This window comes from Lagenorhynchus albirostris, chromosome 1 (genome assembly GCF_949774975.1).
Source record: "Lagenorhynchus albirostris chromosome 1, mLagAlb1.1, whole genome shotgun sequence".
Classification (NCBI taxonomy): domain Eukaryota; kingdom Metazoa; phylum Chordata; class Mammalia; order Artiodactyla; family Delphinidae; genus Lagenorhynchus; species Lagenorhynchus albirostris.
The window spans coordinates 85,920,661-85,944,928 of record NC_083095.1 but is presented as its reverse complement, the minus strand read 5'-3'; the positions used below and the strand labels follow the sequence as shown (position 1 = coordinate 85,944,928).

The window sequence follows — 24,268 nt, the reverse complement described above, 5'->3', positions numbered from 1 at the left end:
TGGCTACACCGCCTACCCTTTTCTCCACCCCTTAATTTTCACTGGGAGAAAGCTTTTGAGCCAGAGATTAAATGTAAGAGCTGTCGCCAGGCTTTCTGAGTGCAGCTGGCACCATGGGTGTGCTCTGGAGCAACTTCTGTTTGCTCTGAGCCCCCCGCCCTGCCTCCCCTTTCACCACGTTTCCTCTGGCAAGGTTTTAAGTACAGCAATTCAAGAAGATTTCTCCTCCTAAACTGTATTATTCTGAAGTGTATTGCCTCTTGATTGCTGGAAAAGAATCTTTAATTCATTTCAAAAGTAACTTATGAACAAACTTATTAAAAGTGATGAAAGGAGCACTGAAATTGATTAGAACTAATTTTTCACTGTGCCAAAGTGTGCAGTGTCTTTCAGAGGAAACTATAACAGATCTTGTGAGTGTGCCATGCCAGTGGGGAGAATTGAATGTCCCTCATCTGCCTCTTTCCCTAGGGACAGTAGTCATGAGTGCCGAGTGTGCGGGGTCACAGAAGTGGGTCTTTCTGCGTATGCAAAGCACATTTCTGGCCAATTGCACAAAGATAATGTTGATGCCCAGGAAAGAGAAGATGATGGAAAGGAAGAAGAAGAGGAAGATTATTTTGACAAGGAACTCGTTCAGTTAATAAAACAAAGGAAAGAACAAAGTCGGTAAGTAATAATTTTGATATTTTAAAAAGCCTATCTGAAACAGAATGTAGTAGAGAATACATTTTCCATTTACATTCTTTTCAGCCTATAGCATTCAGACTTATCTTTTTTAAAATTAAATTTTGTTTTTTTATTGAAGTATAGTTGATTTACAAAGTTGTGCCACAGATTTATTTATCTTAATTATAAAGTTTACCTTGAAGTTGCTGTCTTATTTATAAAAGGCAATGGAATGCTTTCTTGAACTACTGTATTAACTCCTTAAAAAAAAAACCCAAAACTCAGTATTGACCCTACCTAAAAGCTAGGCTATGTATCTGAATTTTACCGTGTTGATAACTATGTTTAGAACTGTTTTTATTAGTTCCAAATTGTTTTGGATACCAATAAATTCTTATTTGGTATCCAGATTTTCTAGTGGAAAGGTATTAGTGAATAAGCTTCATTTGAATATGTTATATGGCATTTCTTATTTCATCCCTTAGGAAAAAATTGTTTTGCCTAATGTGAATTAACATGGTGCTTCTACCAAATTTGATTTATCCCTTTATTATTAATTTCTTCAGTAAATATTTATTGAATAAATTTATATTCAGTTGGACACTGTCAGGATCATTTCAGCAATAGAAGTTTTATAGCTTGTACTACATAATTTCATACCTACATCTATAATTCAGGTATTAGCATTTTGTATTTTAACATTACTGATTTGTGGTCTGAAGAGTTTAATTAATGAAGCAGAAAATTTCAGATATGAGTGAAAGAGATATAGAACCAGTTATGAGGTGGGGTAATTTTTTAAGTCCTAGAACATGATAAAAAACATTTCAAATGATAAAAATTTTAAAGATCCTTCTTGAATACTAGTTATCCCTGGTCTGTATTTCATTTTCAGTTAGAGGTTTAAATATAAAAAAGAAGTAGTTTTTATTCTATATGCTAAAAGTTTTTTGAACAAGTCCTTGAAGGAGACTTTCTTAGTTTTAAAATGTCTGTAGCAACATGGTTCTTAAATTGTTTAGTTGCTTATCCTTCAAATGACATTCTCACTACTTTCAGTATAGCTGTAGTTTACTCTTGTTTTAGGGTGTTGGAGCCTCTAGGAGACTAACTTCTATTTTTGTTCTTACGCTCTTGTGCCACTATTAGCTTATCTGTGTAAATGATTAAACATTAAGTCAGAGGGTAAAAGAGCTTCTCAGTAAATTAGACATTCATGTTGTAGATACTATTCTTTGATCATTTTTATATGCCTCTTTGGTGACCTATTTATAAAGTCATCTACTTATTTCTTCATGAGGTTTTTTTCTTTTTTCCTTCATGAGGTTTTTAGTTTATATTGTTCTTTCTGGGCTGTGGGTTTAGCTGCATGCTATTGTCCCCCTGACCTAGCCAATTCATGATGATCTAGGAATTTTACTTTGTGACTGACTTAAATTGCCCAATTCTCCTCATTTCTGGATGATAATTAGTAGAGCCAAGTCAGTGATCTCCTTGGATGTCATAAGTTTCATACTGCCTAGAAACAAAAAAACAATTTGGTTAATGGTGGTATAAAAATCTTCCAAGTATCTGTAGTAACACTTGTCACTTGGGGACTTAGGGTCTCCTGTTTAGAAATAGTTGTAATTCATAACGTAAGTGGATGTTTGAACTTTTAGGTAAATTAACTTTTAATTCCGTCTTGTGAAAAAGGAGGAAATTCCAATTTGTGTCCAAAATCTTATAGACATTCGAAGCTTTTAAAGCCAGTTAAAGTCAATACTGAGTTTAAAATTAAGGAGGGAACCCAACTGCCGAAACTTTGAGATTTTTATTCTATCAAGGTCTAGTGGTTAAGAATGTGGGCTCTAAACAGACTTGTGGTTGCTAACGGGGAGGGGAGAGTGGCGGAGGGATGGACTGGGAGTTTGGGATTAGCAGATGCAAACTATTATATATAGAATGGATAAACAACAAGGTCCTACTGTATAGCGCAGGGAACTATATTCAGTATCCTGTGATAAACCATAATGGAAAAGAATATGAAAGAGAATGTATATATATATTTGTATATATATACATATATATGTATAACTGAATCACTTTGCTGTATAGTAGAAATTAACACAGAATTGTAAATCAACTACACTTCAATTTTAAAAAAAAGAGCTCTAGAGTCAGACACCAAGGTTCAGATCTCTGCCGTAACACTAACTGCTATCTTGCTCTAGGCAAGTTACTTAACCTCTCTAATCCTCAGTTTCCTTATCTAAAAAGTAGGAATAATGCTACTTGCTGCAGAGTTGTGAAAATTAAATGAGATAATCTGTGTAAAGTGATTAGCACTAAATGCCTTATGATAAGTAGGTACTCAATACATTTTAATTAGTATTATTCAATTTTTTGAGCACATACCACATGCTAAGCACTGAGCCAGGCATACTATAGGCGCTTTTTAGAGAAAAATGGTTTTACGCCTATTCCTGTGATGTTTGCTTAAATTTATTCACGTTTCTGTGAGCTCCTTGTCTAACATGAATAGTTGAAACAGCTGTAGCTTCTTTATAAAAACCGCTAGCTCATGGAGCTCCTTATAGCACTTACTGTGGGTGCTACTTGTTATGTGCTATTTTACTCCTGTTTGTGACCCTGCTTATTTCCTTAGCTAGATTATAAGCCCTTCAGGAAGAGGAACTATACATAAAATTTTTCTTTTCCCACTAACAGTCACTGAATGTGTACTTAATAATAAAGTGTTTATTAATGAAAGTGATTATGCATAGTAAAATCTTACCATTTAAAATAGGTTAAGAAACGGGGTTTTCAGAAAGAACCAACTATTGAAGAAATCATGGTATTAAGAGCAGGTGAATTTAAATTGTATTAACTATGATAACTAACCATAGCTACAAAATATACTTGTTCTTATTCTCAAAAAATTATATAATATAAAAATAAGAATTGGATGATAGGGACAAAATCCCAGAATATGCCGAGAGAAACAGGAGCAGGAGAGGGAAGATAGTATAAATGTGTCAAGTTTTTAATATTTTGGGGGTGATAGGAGACACAAGATGTTAATTTCTAATCAGTAAATTGTGAAATATAAGTTTATATCATTTAAAGATATGAAAGCATCTACTATTTGAAATAAAAGTAGTCTCTGCTACATATTCTAGGTAACAGAGGAGGAAGGCAGAGCGGAAGTTTGGTGGGTTATGCCTTTAGAGGGACCAGGAGAACTCTTTTAAGTCACTAATGAAAGACTTTTTTTTTCCAGGCAAGATGAACCTTCCAATAGCAGCCAAGAAATAAACTCTGATGACAGGCGATCCCAACGGAGACGAGAAGACCGAATTCCTTACCAAGACAGAGAGAGCTACAGTCAGCCAGCATGGCATCATCGTGGACCTCCTCAGCGGGACCGGAAATGGGAGAAAGATGGCTATAATAATACTAGGAAAAACAGCTTCCCACATTCTTCGAGGAGTAGTGGTGGATCAAGAGGATGTTCTGGGTGGCATAAGGGTGTTGCAGGAGGCTCCTCAACTTGGTTTCACAGCCATAGTAATTCTGGAGGTGGTTGGCATTCAAATAGTGGAATGGTAGATTGGAATCATAATGGTACAGGAAGGAATTCCAGTTGGCATTCTGAAGGAACAGGTGGCTTTTCCAGTCGGCATATGAACAGCAGTAACGGAAACTGGAAATCCAGTGTACGTAGCACAAATAGTTGGAATTACAGTGGCCCCGGAGACAAATTTCAACCAAGCAGAAACAGAAATTCTAACTGTCAAGTGGAAGACGTGACTATGCTATGGAACAAGAAATCTAAGTCAAACAAATATAATCAAGAGAGATATAAGTGGCAGCGGCAAGAAAATGACAAAATTGGTTCAGTCGCCACATACAGAGGTCCTTCTGAAGGATTTACAAGTGATAAGTTTTCTTCAGAGGGCTTACTTGACTTCAATTTTGAGCATCTGGAAAGCCAAGCCACTAAACAAACAGATACCTTAGCTTCCAAAATTGGTGGGAAGAATGGCAGTGTGGCAAGGGAAAAGCTCCGTCGCTGGACTCCTTACCCTTCCCAGAAGACTCTGGATTTACAATCGGGAGTGAAAGAAGTCACTGGTAACAAGTTGGAAACGATAGATAATGATTTTAGCTTGATAACCACAGGAATACAAGAGCCCCAAACTGATGAAAGAAATAATTCTCCAACACTGAAAACACAAAAAGAAACACATACTAGATCTCTTAATCACAAAGCCACTTCTGACTGCACTGCTTCCTATGAGGTAGTGAGAGAGGGCCCCATTGTAGAAAAACCTGAACAAGAGCATACCTTAAATAAGGTGCCATTGCTAAAATCCCCACTCCTTCCAATTCCAATCACTAAATCAGCTCCTCAAAAGCAAGATTCAAAGAATCCCTCAAAAAACACCAAAACGAATTCTTTTTTTCCTGGAGAACACTCAAACCCCTTGAACAAACCCACAGTGGAAAATAATCAGGGTTCTTACATATCCAAATTGCGAAATTCAGGTCCTCGTGTTTTAAAAGGGCATAAAAGTACATTTGGAACTCACAGGGAACCTGATGAAAATTTAAGTGATACGTTACAAAAAGCCAAAGATGTGCTAGAGTGTAATGAGTCATTGCAAAATCCACTTCTTAGTGCTTCTAAAAGGACCAGGAATTATGCAAAAGCAAGTAGGAATGTAGAAGAGTCTGAAAAAGGATCTTTGAAGATTGAGTTTCAAGTAGATGCATTAGAAGATGAAAGTGATGGAGAGATATCTGATGCAGAAAAGGATGGAACAAAAATTGGAACCCTGGGTTCTGCAACTACAGAAGTTTTATCCTGCAGTACTCATGCTGCTGATGAGAAAAGGGGGGATGAGCAAAACCTGAAAGCATCTAGAAAACCATCCACTTCCCCATGTAACTCAACAGTTCACCAGAAAGAATCTGAGTTACAAATGACATCTGTAGCCAGCCCACACTCTGACTTACTGCTAGATTTGAAAACCTCTCTAGAAGATGCACAGGTTGATGATCCTGTTAAATCTCATGTATCTTATGAAACAGAAGGCTTTGAGACTACTAGCTTGGATGCTGAGCTTCAAAAAAACGATATAGGTCAGCCCTCAGGCCCTCTCCTGCCTGAACTAAGTAAGCTTGGCTTTCCTGCCTCACTCCAGAGAGATCTAACCCGTCACATTAGCTTGAAGAGCAAAAGTGGAGCACACCTTCCTGAGCCAAACCTCAACAGTGCTCGCCGCATCCGCAATATCAGTGGTCATCGAAAGAGTGAGACAGAGAAGGAGTCTGGGCTCAAGCCAACCCTCCGGCAGATTCTAAATGCATCTCGGAGAAATGTCAACTGGGAACAGGTCATTCAGCAAGTAACCAAGAAAAAGCAAGAGCTAGGCAAAGGCTTACCCAGGTGTGTGCCTCTTTTCAGTATCCATTTCCCTTTTTTTCTTTTAAACTTACCCTTTGACTCTGGTCAAGAGAATTCTCCTTGTTAAATTTAATTAAATGTTTGCAAAAAATATACGTTGTAGATGTCTGGTTTAAATATCCAGGAGTGACTACTTGCCTATTCTATAACCAATGGAATAAAGTGTTTCCTAGCAGGGAACTCAGGTTAAAAAGAAGCACACCTACTTCTGAGAAATGAAGTAGGGACAAGGAAAAAACTTAGAAATCTAGCACTTTGGTGATAGGGGCCATAACGTGACAGCAGAAAAAAAGTCAATCTATAGCTCTGTGTCTATCTATAGATCTTAATGAGTGGTACAACTTTTAGGTATAACTGTTCTCATTACCTTTTACTTAGAACGTGTGGATGGTTATCCTTCTGTATTTGCTCTGGGCATTTGTATTTGTGATTGCAAAATACTTTCTCCTAAGTACTTGTGTCATAGTTTGGCTATTCATCTTATGTTGAGGCACTAAACTTTTCTGAATGGTAAAGCAGCATTCAGCATAGGTTTGCTACTTGAAAATCATCCTGCTTTATAATTACATAGCCCTCTAGGCTTAAATTTCTGTCCTTGTCGAAATAACATACTTATTGTGCCCCCTTTTCTTTTCCTGTAACTTGTGAGTATCATTGAGATTATAAAGTTCTTAGCATGGTGTCTGCTGCTTGTAAATGCTTAATAAACATTTTTGTTTATTTTTTATTTGTTTGCTGTTAAAAATTACGTATTTATTATCGTTGATTTAGAGCTCCATATTAAATAAAACCCTCAGTTTTTATTCCCTCTTTTTGTATATAGCTGTATACAAATATCTAATTTGGTACTTGTTACATTATAATACTTACAATAGAGTTAACTTACTTTATGTTTAGAACTCTTAATGCTCCTTGCGGGCAGAAACCATCTATTTATATTTGTAACCTCAGTGCTTAACAGAGTCTGGCACATTAAGTGGTGCCCCCTCTCCCAACCATGTCTGATTAATTATTTTTCCTTTTCTTTCTTTCTCGAGGTTTGGCATCGAAATGGTGCCTCTAGTTCAAAATGAACAAGAGGTCTTGGATTTGGATGGGGAGCCTGATCTGTCCAGTCTAGAAGGATTCCAGTGGGAAGGTGTTTCCATTTCTTCATCCCCTGGGTTGGCAAGGAAGCGAAGCCTTTCAGAGAGCAGTGTGATCATGGACAGGGCTCCTTCTGTGTTTAGCTTCTTCAGTGAGGAAGCTACAGGCAAAGAAAATGAGCCCCAGCAGATTTTTTCACCTAATAACTCACTGAGGTCTGCACAGAGTCAAAAAACAACCATGGGCCTTAAGCAGGAAATGACACCTCTAGCTGCCTCCCTAAGAACAGGTGAAAGAGCTGAAAATGTTGCTACTCGAAGGCGACATAGTGCTCAATTATCATCTGACCATACGATACCTTTGATGCATTTGGCAAAAGACCTGCACAGCCAGGAGAGCTCTACACCACTTTCAGAGAATCACAATGCCCAGGAGAGTAATGGAGAAGGAAACTCTTTATCATCAAATGCATCCTTAGCCCTTGCAATCTCCAGTTTGACGGATGCAGCCACAGACAGTAGCTGTACTTCTGGTGCTGAACAAAACGATGTCCAGAATATTAGAAAGAAACGAAGAGCCACTGGAGTGAGTATCATTCCTGTGCTTTTTGTAGAACATTTCATGTGGTGACTTGGCCTTAATTAGAGAGACTTAACTGTTTAATTTTTCTTGGGTATCTGGGGTTGTGGTTCTCCCTACTCTGGAATAAAAGATTTTGAAGCTGACTCTTACTTTCATATTCTTATCCTACTGGATTCTTTAACTGAGTAACTCTAGTAAGTTAGATGTAATTGAATATGAATGTATAGTACTAGGAAAATATGAAGTCATCTCTAAAACTAGTATCAAGCCAATGATTCTTTGTATCACCTGACCAAGGAATGAGCCACATCTTCAGCTGTAACTTTATCTGTTTTCATGATGCATTCTGGACTGCTGAAGAAAGGTACTCTAGTGTTGCATTTGCAGGGCATGTGTGCTTGTCGGCCCCAGGACTACTAGGCTTAACACTAAGGTAGTTTTATACTATGAGAGTACATCTATATGAGCATAGTCTTAGTCTCTGTTACTCTATCTTTTGTACTTAAGTTACCCAGCCTGGTCTTTTTAGAATCCATTACTTCACTGATACTTCTCTTTTGGCACCTCTGATGTTAATATTGCCTAACCCTTTCAGGAACCCTTTCTGAAAAGAAAGAGTTGCTGGTGGTAATATAGTCTGGAATCTGTCACTGTGTGAAAATGGGCTGTTTCCTTTAATATTGGGACAATATAACAAAGTAGTTATTCCAACTCTGCTCCTTTGAGCTAGATGCTGTAGTGGATATTATTGGATGAGAGATTGTCTTATGACAAAGCTAACATCTTGGGGCTTGTCTCAGGCTGTTGAGGTTTTGGTTGTAAAGATTTTCTTGCTGAATTCTAAAGTAGAAACTATGAGATCAGTTACATGTATTATTAGCTTTTACCAAGGTGATATGCTTTGCCTAAGCCCTGTGGGATTAGCATCCCTCTAGGTTGCTAGGGAGGTACTTGACCTTGGATTGTATTTTTTTTTTTTAAAGGGCTTCAAATGCTTGGCTTTTTATTATTATTATTATTAATTAATTAATTAATTTTTGGCTGTGTTGGGTCTTCATTTCTGTGCGAGGGCTTTCTCTAGTTGTGGCAAGCGGGGGCCACTCACTATCGCGGCCTCTCTTGTAGCGGAGCACAGGCTCCAGACGCGCAGGCTCAGCAGTTGTGGCTCACAGGCCTAGTCGTTCTGCGGCATGTGGGATCTTCCCAGACCAGGGCTTGAACCCGTGTCCCCTGCATTAGCAGGCAGATTCTCAACCACCACGCCACCAGGGAAGCCCTGTATTTTTTTTTAATCAGATACATTCATTCAACTAATATGAGTTCATACCATGTTCATGAGACTCCTACTGCCCTGTTAGAGATGGTAGCAATAATGAAGAATAATGTATGACTATCTTAGAACTGGTTCTTTTTTTCCCCTCCTGGAAAAGGGCCTTTACATATTTAATATTATTCAATTTTCTTTATCTCCTTAGGATGGATCTTCTCCTGAACTCCCAAGTCTTGAGAGAAAAAATAAAAGAAGGAAAATTAAAGGAAAGAAAGGTATAGTATAGAATATTCTGGCAGAAAGAAATTGTTCTTACAGCAATTCAGCCTTTTTACAACTTGATACAGAGTGTAGCTTATCAAACATGGAATGCCCATTTATTTATTTATTTATATTTGATATTTTTGTCATCTTGCTTAAGGGCATAGAAAAAGTTTGATTTCCTACTATATCCAGTTGCAGCTGTAGAAGAAATATATGATGCCACCTAGACCTGAAAGCTAAAGTTAATATATATCTTGGACAAATTGAATTCAGTGTATAGCTAGAAAGTGTCACTGGGCCTTTTCAGTGGGGTGAAGAGGAATAGGACATTTAGTAAAAATTTTATCCCTCTTGGTCATTTATAGCCATTTCTCTCACTTTCCATTTTTGAGGCATCTTGGTTGCTTTTCTCATGTGAGTTAAGTAGAGAAGTTATTAGTGTGGCTCCCTGACTGATATGCTTCTATGACTCTTGCCTTACACTGACTCTAACACTGTTAGGGTATAAGGGCTAGTGCAGGAAGTGATTGGATGAACTTTCGGTGATTGGGTGTGATAGATAAGGTGGGAGTCAAGGGTGACCTCATTTTCTGGCTGTGGCAATTGGGTGGATGATGGCATTATTTGTAGAGCTAGAAAATTCCATGAGAGTTTCAGGTTGAGGGTAGAGGAAGATGGTGAGTTCCCTTTTGGATCCCTTGAGTTAAAGGACTTTAGAGACACCTAGGTAGAGGTATCAAGTTGGTAGTTGGATATGTGGGTCTGGAGTTTAGGGGAGAGGTCTTGGAGTATTGAATGGGAAAGAGGCAAACATAAAGATGACAAATACGTGCACATAGTAGAACATTTTATTTAAAGTAATTTAAGTGTACTGTTTCAAAGCTATATTTTCTTCAGGATGCCTTTTGTAATAAAGAGAACTACTTTAAATTAACAGACTGGAAAAGTATGAATCGGGAAGAGAGTGCAAGCAGTTCAGGTTTGGGGCCCAATCTAAGCCAAAGCCTTGGGTGAAGAGGGTAGTAGATAAAGGAGCATGGGAAATGAAACCTACAAGAGTTGATTTGCCTGGGGCAGAGATTTTGCTTGGAAGGGTCATGGTGGAAGAAGGTGATTTGGTAAATTGGTACCATGTGGTGGTACGCTTGAAACCCTGAGGCTTGGTTTCTGACAGCATCAGGCTTGACTACATGATTTGTAAAATTTGATGAGTCTCCTTCCAGTGACCTAGTGGGGAGAAAATAAAGGCCTGTCCTAGACAATTGATGCAGTTCCATCTTCTGAGGAACTGTATTATTAATGAGCAGTCTCCAGTATTAAACTGAACCTTATGGTTTCTTTTGACAGAACGTTCTCAGGTTGACCAGCTGCTGCATATTTCTTTAAGGGAGGAAGAACTAAGCAAATCATTGCAGTGCATGGATAACAACCTTCTGCAAGCCCGTGCAGCTCTTCAGACAGCTTATGTTGAAGTTCAGAGGCTACTTATGCTCAAGCAGCAGGTAGTAGCAGATGGAATGTCTAGTGAAAATGGATCATCTTGAAGTTGGATTTAAAAATGCTTAACAAAATACTTTATTTTTAGATAACTATGGAGATGAGTACCCTGAGGACCCATAGAATACAGATTCTACAGGGATTACAAGGTATTCAGAGAATCTGATGGATTGGACCCTCTGTAACTTGTTACTTTTTGGTTCTCTGTGGAGGGGAATTAAAATGTTATGAAAAAGTTAATATGATTTTTCTCGTGTCTCCTTGGTTTCATCCTTCTATAGAAAGGCCTGTGAGACTGTATATCCCCAAAATGCTTATGTTACAGAAAGAGTCCTGGGTTAGGAGTCCCAAGACTAGGGTTCACATTTTGGCTCTTCTTTTAGTACCGATGTGACTTTGGATAAGTCACTTAAAATCTGAAAAATCGGAATATTAGTGCCTGTTCTTTGGTAGTTTTATATATATATAATATAATATATATTATATATAATATAGCTTATATAATAATCTATTTTAAAGAATTATGAGGGTTTTTAAAATTCTCTTGTAATCTTTAAAAATACAGATTGGCTCAGAAATGAGTGGCTTTTCAGATAACATTTTTGCATTTGTGTATGTTTCCCATTCTAGAAACATATGAACCTTCTGAGCGTCCAGACCAGGTTCCCTGTAACCTTACACAAGAACAAAGGAACATTAGATCTCAAACATCTGCTGATGCCACGCTGCTGCCTACTCCTTTTTTCCCGGTTTTCCTGGAGGCTTCATCTTCCCATGTGTCTCCGTCATCCACTGGAGCCCCTCTCCAAGGAATCACATCTACTTTCCAAGCCCATGGCAGTGTTCCTGCTCCAGACTCATCAGTTCAGATTAAACAAGAGCCCATGTCTCCTGAACAAGATGAGAATGTGAATGCTGTGTCACAAGGCTCTGCTTGCAATGTGTCCAAGGAATTACTGCAAGCTAATAGTATGTAAACTTTTCTCTGGGTTAAGGGCAACCCTGTAGTGGGTCTACGGCAATTTTATATAAGTGATGTAACATCATACTTGCCCATTAAAACTGAAGTTATTACAGTTTTTCTTGAAGTTTTCTTATTTAGGAAGATTATTTAAATATTGGTAACCTTTTTCTAATTTCTAATAGGATTACTGAAGTGACTTTGGATTAGCACTTAACAGGTTTCATTTATTAGGATTGGTGCAGAATTATTTGGTTTTTGTGAGATAAATGGCATTGAAGTTGTTTAGTCAATTTTCTAGATAAGATATATCCTCTGAATTTCTCATTACTTAACTATCTTTATCATTTCAAGTACAAACTAGGGTTAATATAGACCTGAGGAGCAGGTGGCCATGATGAAAGGCAGAGGGCTCTGGGGTTTGGAATCATCTAATAGAAATTTGGGTGTTTTTGAGAAATAGCCAGGGTTTTTACTCTCTTCATAAAATAATTCTTACCTAGTTACCATTTGAGAATAACTTCCAAGCTATTTAAAATCTCATCTGAAGTTTGCATAACCACAGTGGTGCTACATTGAAAATTAAGTAAGAAGCAAACAGGGACTTCCCTGGTGGTCCAGTGGGTAAGACTCCACCCTCCCAATGTAAGGGACCCGGGTTTGATTCCTGGTTGGGGAACTAGATACCCCATGCATGCCTCAACTAAGAAGTCTGCATGCTGCAACTAAGAAGTCCGCATGCCGCAACTAAGAAGCCCGCATGCTGCAACTAAGAAGCCTGTGAGCTGCAATTAAAGATTCCACCTGCTGCAACTAAGACCCGACACAGCCTAAATAAACAAATAAATAATAAATAAATAAATATTAAAATGAAAGAAGCAAACTGATATTGTGTGATTTTTTTTTTTGAGCAAAAACAAAAAGTCTGAAGAATTATCCTACATTTTGCTATCTGTTGCAACACTAATCATTGATATCTACATCAAATGTATATTATCTTTCATACTGAATTATGTTATTTTTATATGGATACTATTTAGTATTTTTTAAAAACTAGTAGTATTTTTTTCAAAAATAGCTTGTATTTTATTTCCTTTTCTGATTGCAAAACTAATTCATGTTCATTGTAAAAAGTTGGGAAACTATAAAAATGTGTATTTGTTATTTTGTTATATATTTCAGTCTTTTAAAATTATAAATGTTTATGTGCTTACATGAGACTTATACAAAGGACAAGTCTAGTCTGTTATAACTTGATTTTTTTCCCACTTAATTATGATCATTTTCCTGTGTCATAAAAATAATTCATCTAAAACACTATTTTGCTAGTTGTATAATATTTCAGAAGTTGCATAATATGAATATACAATAATTTATATAATCTTTGAATATTTACATTTTTTCCTTTTTTTGTATTCTGTATAATGCTGAATTGTATATGTCTTTGAGTATGTCTGTGATTATTTCATCAGTTTAAATTTCTAGACATGAAATAACTAAGTCAAAGAAAATAGACATTTTAAGTCAGCTGACTTTTTAACTGCTAGTATGTAGCTAAATTGGATGATATACAGGTAAAATGCATAATGAAAACTTCTAAGAAATAAAGGTGAAAGCACTTTAGCTAAATAGATAATTTGTGTCTACTAAGAATAAAACACATTGTTAAATATTTGGACATTTCAAACAAGAAAGAAAAAAGATCAATAGAAACAATCCCTGCCCATAAAAGGAGCTTTTGTAGGGTATAAGACATGCATGTAATTTGTGAAATTAATGCAAGGCAAAGTATATAAATACTGTAATAGAAATATGTGTAGGTTATGGGAAGCTGAGGGGTGAGATAACTAAACCATGACTGTTAAAGTTGTTAACATATCAAAATGTCATTATTTGGTAGAAGTTCAATCAGTGATAACTGTAGTTTATGACTACAAATACCAGACACAAAAACGATGGAATAATTCTTTTTTTCCTTCTCAATTCAGGAGAGATCAGTGACAGTAGTCCAGTTTATCCAGTTATCACTGCAGCATTGTCCTTATCAGAGCTAACAGAGAGATTCCATGAGCCTAGCCAAGAACTGAAGTTTTCTGTGGAGCAAGGAAATACCAGAAACAGAGGGAACAATCCCTCTTCCCAATCAGCTGGTCTTCCTAGCATAAATAAAGAAGGTGAAGAGCCAAACAGAGGCAACAGCGGGTCTGAAGCCTGTACCAGTTCTTTTCCAAGATTGTCCTTTGCTTCAGAAACCCCTTTAGAGAAAGAGCCCCACTCTCCAGCTGACCATCCAGAACAACAGGCAGAGTCCACTCTGACATCAGCTGAAGCTAGGGGGAACAAGAAAAAGAAGAAACTTAGGAAGAAGAAAACTCTGCGGGCTGCCCATGTTCCTGAGAACAGTGACACTGAACAGGATATATTTACTGCTAAACCTGTAAGGAAAGTAAAAACTGGAAAGTCCACTAAAGGGGGGAAAGTGACAACCTCCACCTGGGAAGATAGCAGAACTGGTCCAGAACAAGAGAGTGTCAGAGATGAACCAGATAGTGACTCGTCTCTGGAAGTCCTAGAAATTCCTAATCCTCAGTTAGAAGTGGTAGCCATTGATTCTTCTGAAACTGGAGAAGAGAAACCAGACAGCCCATCTAAAAAGGATATTCGTAACTCCACAGAGCCAAACTCATTAGAAACTTCTCGCTCTGGTTGTGATGAAGTTAGCTCTACCAGTGAGATTGGCACCCGTTATAAAGATGGCATCCCTGTAAGGTAAGGACACTGTGTTGGTCCAATCAGAACAACTTTCACCATTCTATTCTTGAAAAATAGAACTTTTTGTTCTGAATCAGAATTTTTTTAAAGAGTCACATTTATAGAAAATCAGTAGGGATAATGGGTATGGAAGAATCCAACCTTAGCAATGGAGATTTTGTGTTTTCTCATTTGTGTTGTAAATACTTACTGTACTTTCATTTCCTTTCATATAGAAATTTCAGATGGAAAAACCGATCTCTTATATCATTGCTATTTTGTCCATTGTTTAGAACAATCTTTTGAGTCAGGAAAATATAAGTTTTACTGCCTGGCCTGTTCACACAGATGCTAAGAAGACTTTTGCTATTATTTTGTAGTGTGGCAGAAACTCAGACTGTGATCTCATCCATAAAAGGATCAAAGAACTCTTCAGGTATTTGGTTGTTCAGTTTTATTTAAATTAATCACAGAAAAAAAGTCTTGTAAATATTAGAGCCAGGGTTTAAATCTACTTAAATATGCTTATACAATAGGGGACGGGAACTGGGCTTGTTACCAAGAGGATTGCTTTGACCAGCAGTTATGGTATTCCTAAATCCTCAAATCCTGGCATTTCAGTTTCTTACTCCCATCTCTCTTACCTGGCTGTCTTACGTGTTCACCTAATTAGTATAGTTGGCCTTCTGTATCTTCGGTTCCGCATCTATGGCTTCAACTAACTGCAGATTGTGTAATATGCATTTATTGGGAAAAAAAAATCGTGTATAAGTGGACCTGCACAATTCAAAGCATGTTGTTCAAGGGTCAGCTGTAAACAGGAGGATGTGTATAGGTTATATACAAATACTACACCGTTTTATATAAGGGGCTTGAGCATCTGTGGATTTTGGTGGTGGGGGGGGGAGTCCTGAAACCAGTCCCCTTTGGATACCAAGGGACAATTGTATTAAGGTTTTTTGGCTCTTGGGGGGTTTTGCTTTGAGAAGGAACTACTTAAAAATAATGCCTTGGGCTTCCCTGGTGGTGCAGTGGTTGGGGGTCCACATGCTGATGCAGGGGACACGGGTTTGTGCCCCGGTCCGGGAAGATCCCACATGCCGCGGAGCGGCTGGGCCCGTGAGCCATGGCCACTGGGCCTGCGCGTCCGGAGCCTGTACTCCGCAACGGGGGAGGCCACAACAGTGAGAGGCCCGCGTACCGCAAAAAAATAATAATAATGCCTTACTCAACAAGATAACTGGCAGCAGAGGAAACTGGATGTGGAAAGATGCTTGGTGCCTTATGGGTATCACTCAAAGCTCACTATATAAGTATCTTGTTCCGAAGTGAAAGGTCTTCCCTGCCTTTTTTTATTATGAAATCTTCATAATGAAGATCACTAATGAAAATGTAGTGTTTTGCTGGGGGAACTAGGCTTTAAGGAGAATCCAGAGACCACTTTTTCATAATGGTTTAAATTTTTTAGTATCTTTTGAGACACAGGCAGACACATCTCTGAAACATATTCTTGTTTTCTAGAAATATCTTCAGAGCCAGGAGATGATGATGAGCCCACAGAAGGGAGCTTTGAGGGGCACCAAGCTGCAGTGAATGCAATTCAGATATTTGGGAATTTACTGTATACCTGTTCAGCAGATAAAACTGTCCGAGTTTATAATCTCGTGGTAAGTTGATACAACAATTTGAATATTTTTGCTTGGTTGCAGGTTTTAGAAACTCCAAGTAGCTCTCTCTTAGACTAGGAGTTTATTTGCTGTCCAGAGATGGAGTGGGCTTTAGACTAACTTTAGATACAGTTGATCCAGCGGCTCAGTGGGGTCACTGGAGACTTAATTTCTTTCTTTATTTCCATTCTGCCTTCTCTGATACCACCTTTTCCTAAAGCAAGTTCTCCTCCTGCTCACAGATAGATGTCAGTAGCCACAGGGGTTTCTTTTCCCTCCCACCACCAAAAAAGGGTCCTGTGCTTTCCTCTCCGAACAATCACTTGGCAAAAGGAAATGGGATTATAACAATAGGCTCGCGACAGTCAGGTCCCAGCCCTGGAGTTGATGCTGAGGTCTGTCACATAGCTGCTACATAATAGAGAAGGGATAGAGTGAGTACTGGAGAAGTAGTCAATATAAGAGGAGGCATTTTCCCTGAGAGTTGATTAATTATCCCGGTTATTAAGAAGAGCAACGGTCTTCCACTACCCCACACTTAGGATAATCTGATGCTCATTACTCTCAATTTTCATAGAATGGACTTTTGAGTTTTGAGTCTGGTATGCGTCAAACTAATTCTTTTTATCCACAACGATAGCCAAGAAACTTTAGGAACACTATGTTTGAACAAGTATGGTGAAAGTATTTGAAACTGATGAAGTCCTTGAAAATCAAAAGGTTAGATAGATGATGGACTGAGAAAACGTTTGCTGTAGGCAACAGGTATATAGGTTCCTTTAGCCTAATAATGTGAGGGCAACAGGGATGACTGAAGGAAGGAAGCAATGGTACCAGGAGGTGTGACTGTAAGATTTGGGGAATTGGCTCTAACTCTGAACTGAAAGGTAAGTATAGGTATATATGTACATTCTAAATATATAACAGTATGTGCACAGAGACAACAGGATGTTCCATTATGAAACCACACCTGGAACACTAGACCTGTGATGGCACCTGACATATCTTTGAATATTGTGGCGCATTCTCTGCATAGTGATCAAATGCAGGAACTTATCTGGGTAATTAGCTATAGTTTGGATTTGCTAGCTTTTTGGTCCATATGTTAGAGAGCCTTGCCCTAGATATTAACTAAAATTCTGATCTGTCTTATACCAAATTGCCCTAAGTATTGGATTGGCCAAAAAGTTTGTTCAGGTTTTTCTGTAGCATCTTATGGAAAAACCCGAACTTATGGCTCAGTTAACATATAGTTGCAGGTTACCTCAGTACATGTGACTGTTTGCTGGGCATTCAGTGAACAGGTATTTACTGAACACCTTTTGATACCAGGTACTGTTCTAGACTCTGAGGCTACAACAATGAACTGTATGTTTTAGCATCGTTTTTTTTTTTTTTTTTTGAGGAAATGCATTATCTAATCCATTTATATCCACAAGTAATGATCTGAACTGTGCTTGACTTTAGAGTCGGAAGTATATTGGTGTCTTTGAGGGCCATACCTCCAAAGTGAACTGCCTCCTGGTTACTCAGACCTCTGGGAAGAATGCTGCCCTTTACACTGGTTCCAGTGATCACACCATTCGCTGCTATAATGTTAAGGTAAGTGGGTCCAGCAAAATCAAACGTGATACTATTGAAACACCTTGACTGTATTTACTGTGTAGAGTGGAGACACTGAGACAGATACTACATTCTGTTCACTTTCTTGCTTCTGAACTTACTCCAGTACCCTGTATAGCCTTTGGAAGAAATGAGGCTTAGATCTAAACCATGTTTTCTGTTTCTCTCCACCAGTATCTTTTCACTTACTACTATTAATAATATACCTCCTTTGTTCTTTTCAACAATTACTCTTGATTTTTATTTTCACATCATATGCCAAAATTAATACTAGAGAGAAAACAAAATGTTTAAATTTTTTGAACCTGAAAACATAGAAGTAGATATCTCCTCTGAGAAAGAATTTTCTAAATGTATTGTAAGAAATGAAGGAAAATCATTTGCATTAAATATATATATTATAGGACTTCCCTGGTGGCACAGTGGTTAAGAATCCACCTGCCAATGCAGGGGACACGGGTTTGATCCCTGGTCTGGGAAGATCCCCCATGCTGCGGAGCAACTAAGCCTGTGCACCACAACTACTGAGCCTGTGCTCTAGAGCCCGTGAGCCACAACTACTGAGCCCACGTGCCACAACTACTGAAGCCCATGCTCCTAGAGCCCATGCTCCACAACAAGAGAAGCCACCACAGTGAGAAGCCTGCGCACCGCAAAGAAGAGTAGCCCCCGCTCACCGCAACTAGAGAAAGCCCGTGCACGGCAGCAAAGACCCAATACAGCCAAAAATAAATAAATAAATTAAAAAAATAAATATATACACACATATATTCTTTAAAAGATTTGATTATTTAAGACAAAATTTATAATACCAAAGATTAGGTTTTTAACATATATAGATGGAATGTGTGGTAACAGGAACACAAAGGAAAGGGAGGATGGAATTGTGCTGGTGCAAGGTTCTTATATTTTATTGGGGATAAGTCAGTTTTACTTTGAACTAGATGGTTACAATTTAAAGAGGTAATCTCCAGAAGGCTGGCTCACAGCTTCAGTGTGCGTCAGATAGACCTGGAGAGCTTGTTAAAACACGTATTACTGGACCCCACTCCCAGAGCTTCTGATTCAGTAGGCTTGGGATAGGGCCCAAGAATGTACATTTCTAACATGTGATACTGATGCTACTGGTGTAGGGGCCACACTCTGAGAACAGCTGCCCTGGAGCAACCACTAAAAGAATAAAGCAAAGAAAGACAGCTAAAAAATTTAATAGAGGAATTAAAATGGCATACTAAAAAACACTTGTTTAATGCAAAACAAGGCAGAAATGGGGGAACAGAGAAATAAAAATGAGACAAATAGAAAGCAAATTGGAGTCTAAATTTAGCCATATTTAATAATTATATTAAATGTGAATTAACACTAAAATCAAAAGGCAGAGATTTGACTAGCTAAAGAACAAACATCAAAATCTGTACTGTCTACAAGACACACCTTTTAAATTCAGACACAAATAGGTTGAATTAAAAGAATGGAAAAAAATGTACTATGCAAATAATAACAAAAAGAGCTAGCTAGAGTGATTATGTTACTATCAGGCAAATAGACTTTAAGACAAGGAATACTACTGAGACAAGGGTGGCATTCCATAATGATAAAAATGTCAATATGGCAGGAAGATAGAACAATTAGAAATATATGTATGTAATAACAGCACCAAAATATGTAAAGTAATACTGATAGAACTACAGAGGAGAAATAGACAAATCCACAATTATAGTTGAACACTTCAACACCTCTCTCAATACTTGATAGAGTACTGGACAGAAAATCATCAAGGATGTAGAAGAACTGGACAATACCATTAACAAACAAGATCTAATTAATATTTATAGTTAACAAAAAATTAACATTCATAGACTCTGCCACCCGAAACAGCAGCATACACATTCTTTCCAAGTGCATATGGAGCATTCACCAGTATAGACCATTGCTGGGTCATCAGATAAGTCTTAGTCTTATTGAGAATCTTAATTAAAAGGATTGAAATCATTTAGAGTATGTTCTCCAACCACAGTAGAGTTAGAAATCAATAACAGAAAGAAATCCACCAAAAAAAAAAGAGAAAGAAATCTTGGAAGTCTGCAAGTAAGGGGTAATGAAATAGCATACTTCTAAGTTACCCATGATTCAAAGAAGAAGTCACAAAGGAAATTAGAAAATATCTTGAACTAAATGAAAATGAGCATCCAGCTTAACATTTGTAGGATAGCTAACGCATTGCTGAGGGGGAAATTTCTAGTTTTAAATGCTTATATTAGAAAAAAAAGAAAGTTTAAAATCAATTATCTGAGTTTGTAAGAAAATAGAAAAAGAAGAAAAAGTTAAACCCGAAATATATAAAGGAAATAATAAAGAGCAGAATGGAAACCACCAATTTATAAAACTGACACACAATAGGGAAAAATCAGTGAGACCAGAAGACTAGTTTTTTGAAAAGATAAATTAAAAAAAAACTTTTAGCTAAATTGATCAAAACAAAGAGAAGCCACAAATTTCAAATATCCTGAATGTAAGAAGGAACCTCATAACAGCGTTATTAATCAATACATCCATCAACTGATAAATGGATAAATGTGGTATATAAAAAGTGGAATAATACTAGCAACAAAAAGGAATAAACTATTCATACATGTAGCAACATGGATGGATCTCAAAAACATCATGCTAGGGGAAAGAAGTCATATATAAAAGACTACATACTGAATGTTCTCTTAATATGGAATTCTAGAAAAGGCAAAACTATCAGAGTTGCCTGGGGTGGCAGTGGGGACTGACTGAAAGAGGGTACGAGGTAACTTTTTTAGAGTGCTAGAAATGTTCTGAAAGTTGATTGTGGTAATGGTTGCATAACTGCATACTTTACTAAACTTAATGAAACGTATATCTAACATGGTGAATTTTATTATATGGAAGTAATACTTAAGTCTGTTGAAAATTGTAAACAGATTTTGGCAAGAAATTGTCTTAGGTAAAAAGAGGGAAAAATAGTTGTAACAGGACAGGATAAACACAGGGTTAATATCATATGTTGTAAGGAGCTTACACCTTTGAGAAGAGAAATAGTAAAATCCCTACACATAAATTGAAAGACAGAAATTCTTTAAAAAGAGAATATACAAGTAACTATTTGAAAATAACAGTCTTGTCAATAAATGGAAGTTAAAACAGAAGTTCAGTACCATTTTGACTTATAAAATTAGCAAAAACTTTTAAAAGATTTTTCAATGTTTTTAAGGGTTCTAACCCGCAGTAGTATTTGGCATAGTGGGACTGTATGTTAGTGAAAAAAATTCTTAGTTTTTGAAATTGAGGTGTAACTTTATATAGTAAAGTACATAAATTTTAAGTATACAGCTTGATGAATTTTTACATAGATACACATTTGTTTAACCACCACCAAGATCGAAACACAGATCATTTTCATCCCCCTGAAGCTTCCCTCATACACCTTGCACTCACCACCCCCAGCCAAAGAAAACCATTGTTCTGATTTCTGTCATTATAGATTATATTTGTCTGTGCTTGAACTTCATAATAAACCATACTGGATGTATTCTTTCACATTAGCTTTAGCTCGCTATAATGTCTGAAATTCATCTTTATTGTTGCATGCACCAATAGTTTTTTTATTACGGCAACGTATTCCATTTCTCCTATAAAATTACAAAATGATCTCACATGGATGGGTTAGCCAGAGGCAACATATATCTTATCATTTGAGCATATTCACTGTCTTTTCCTTTATTTTACAATTGCATATGCAGCATTTATATTTGTAATTTTATGCAGGGAAAGTAATTTAAAAGACTGACTCTTTCAGGTATGAAAGAAGGTTGGAAGAGATCAAAGACTTTGATAGTCTACAGCTTTTATCATCCAACCCATAGGTTGTCCCATCCTACTTATAGGATGGGACAAGTAGGTCCTACTTATAACTGTCTTGATTTTAATGTCTGTATCCAGACCTCTTTAAAAAGCTAAACTTGGGCCTTTAGTCACTTAGTATCATTCAACAGCATTCAGTCTTGAGCACTTACTATGTAACTGGCCCTGTTCTAGGTTCTAGGTAAGTAGATTTTATCAGTATAACCCAGTTCTGGAAATTCATGGAAATAGTTTCTTGAAGGTCAGCTCAAACTGTGTTTGTATAACCTGGATATGCATCAGAATTATGAAGGAAATTTTTAAAAACACATATTCCAGGGCCTGAATTAGAATCTCAGGGACTGGGGTGAAGCTTGGGGTTCTATATATTTTCAGAGCTTCTTGGGTAATTGTAGACCAGCTAACCTGATACTGGTTTGAAGGAGGCATTTGGGAGCTATTAAAATAGAGAATCAGTTGCAGGAAAGCGCATATTTGATTAATGCAATTATCAGATATACAACTATAATCTTTATTTTCCTTTTTAAATGTCAAGTGCAGCTTTAACTTTATCTTTGGCTACTTAATTTAAGAGGCTAGAACCCAATCCATAGTGCCCTTTGAAGAATTTCTACATTCCAAATTAGAAACATAGGTAACATTAGAAGTTACATTTGTTTACTATATTACCTACAGCTTGAGGGTATTTGGCTACATATTTCAAAGCAGAAAACAGTCTAAGATAGTCTTCTACAAAATAGAGGACGCTACATTTTCTTCCTCATAAAAAAATCATTTCACACTGTTCTCAGGAGGATTGTTTTCACATCTTATTTGCCTTTAATCTCTGCTGATCCGGTGTTGTGTGCTTTTATCAGACTCGAGAGTGTGTGGAGCAGTTACAGCTGGAAGACCGGGTTCTCTGCCTCCACAGTAGGTGGCGAATTCTCTATGCAGGACTGGCAAATGGCACTGTGGTCACCTTCAACATAAAGGTTAGTGGTTGGGGAGAGAAGGCTGGATTCCCATGCCACTTGAAAATGGTGTGAGTGTGTGTGGGAAGAAGTTGAAGGCAGATGTTTTCCTGTTTTTGTGTGTGTTTGAGAAAGCAACAGAATTAGCTGCTACTCAAAAATTTATCTTCTGTTGTAAGTGAAACAAGATGCTGCATTCTGTCTGCTCAGGCCCAAGTGTGCCAGGACCAAAGTGTAACTCTACTAAATTAAACCAGGCCTGATGATTTGGGGCCAAATAATGAGTCATAGGTTAAACTAGTCTGTCTCATTTTAAGAATGACACCGTGAAATGAGCTTAAATTCCTTTGAGTATGACGTTGATGTGGTTTGGAACTGATTTAGGGTTTCTTGAGGGTAGCTTGTTCTTGACTTGAACTAAGTCAAGGTTTGCCTTCGTGCCTGTGGGCCTCATTCTTTCCTGACCCAAATATAAATCCATTTGTTGAGCAAACCTTTATGGAGCACTATTACATGCTAGGTCTCAGGATAAGGCTTAGGAAATGAATACGGACCAGTTCTTAATGGCCCTGTGTGCTTTGTTAATGTAGTTGGACTTGTAAGCTTTAAAGTAAGAGAGACATGATCTAATTTGTATTTTAGAAAATGTCACTCTGGAGTTGAACAGGATGGAAAATACTGGTACTAGTAGAAACTTGGAGACCATTTAGGAGGCTTTGTTATGGCAGCTGACATGAAAGGTTAGACTAAGGTGAAGAGAAAATGGATAAAAGATGTAATTGGAGGTAGAAGTGATAGGTTTGGTTACTAGTTAGTTGTAGCATTCTATCCCGAGGCCATCTGGTCATCTTTTAACAGTGTGTTAGAATGTTACTGTGTTATGCCTTGTTACAGTATCATATGTTTAGTTAGTACCTACTATCTCTCCTTCTACCAGCTAGCTGGAACTACTTACAAGGAATGCAATAAAATATGTCATGGTTTCTGCCTTTAAGAAGCTTAAAATCAAATTAGAAGAAACTAGCACATATATAATCAAGCGTCAGATTATTTGGTTCACTAGATATGAATAGATCACAGAAGGGTAATTAGTAAAGGTTTTTGCATTCTAAATGCAAAGTGCTAACAACCTAGATTAGATTTGGTTAGGGCAATAGAAATGAAGACAGAATAGATTTAAAATATTTTAAAGGATAAAACTTGATAATTACCCAGTTCTCTTCTATTTTGTGAGATTAAGGTAATCAAAGGTAGGTAGAAGTTTTGGGGCAAGATGATGACAAATTCAAATGGGAATGGTCTTTACTTTCATTTTTTTGAAATGGTCTTTAAATGGTTTAAAAGCCCCAGCAAAGATGGACTTTGAGACAGAGATTTGAGAGTTTCTGCAGAGATATGAATTTTGAAGCCTTGTTAGGGCTGGACCTTTTCTGGAACGCAGTGCTTTCTGGGGCTCAACAGAAAGCATGGGCTGTTTACCTGGGCCTTCCTGCCATTGGGCCCTGAACTCCATTGATCTACCTCCCCAGCATCTCAAGATGACTGAGATTGATGCTCAGCTCTGTAGGCTCCCAGCTGCTGCTCTTGCCTAGTTTCTAGGAGTTT

General features: G+C 37.4%; 1 protein-coding gene across 3 annotated transcripts in view; it reads left to right on the top strand.

The window, feature by feature from the left end:
• The window catches only part of ZNF106 (zinc finger protein 106), a 62,612-nt gene that overhangs the window by 27,072 nt on the left and 11,272 nt on the right, over positions 1-24,268 (top strand). For 2 of the 3 annotated variants that reach the window (XM_060148239.1, XM_060148231.1), the window contains 12 exons: positions 472-669; positions 3,932-6,103; positions 7,159-7,792; positions 9,265-9,334; positions 10,671-10,825; positions 10,909-10,969; positions 11,451-11,789; positions 13,770-14,550; positions 14,913-14,968; positions 16,054-16,199; positions 17,667-17,801; positions 22,568-22,684. In XM_060148239.1, coding sequence (XP_060004222.1) covers positions 472-669; positions 3,932-6,103; positions 7,159-7,792; positions 9,265-9,334; positions 10,671-10,825; positions 10,909-10,969; positions 11,451-11,789; positions 13,770-14,550; positions 14,913-14,968; positions 16,054-16,199; positions 17,667-17,801; positions 22,568-22,684 — 4,864 coding nt within the window. Of the gene's footprint in view, positions 1-471; positions 670-3,931; positions 6,104-7,158; positions 7,793-9,264; positions 9,335-10,670; positions 10,826-10,908; positions 10,970-11,450; positions 11,790-13,769; positions 14,551-14,912; positions 14,969-16,053; positions 16,200-17,666; positions 17,802-18,226; positions 18,579-22,567; positions 22,685-24,268 lie in introns of those variants that run through there. The other variant, XM_060148250.1, reaches the window with a different exon arrangement.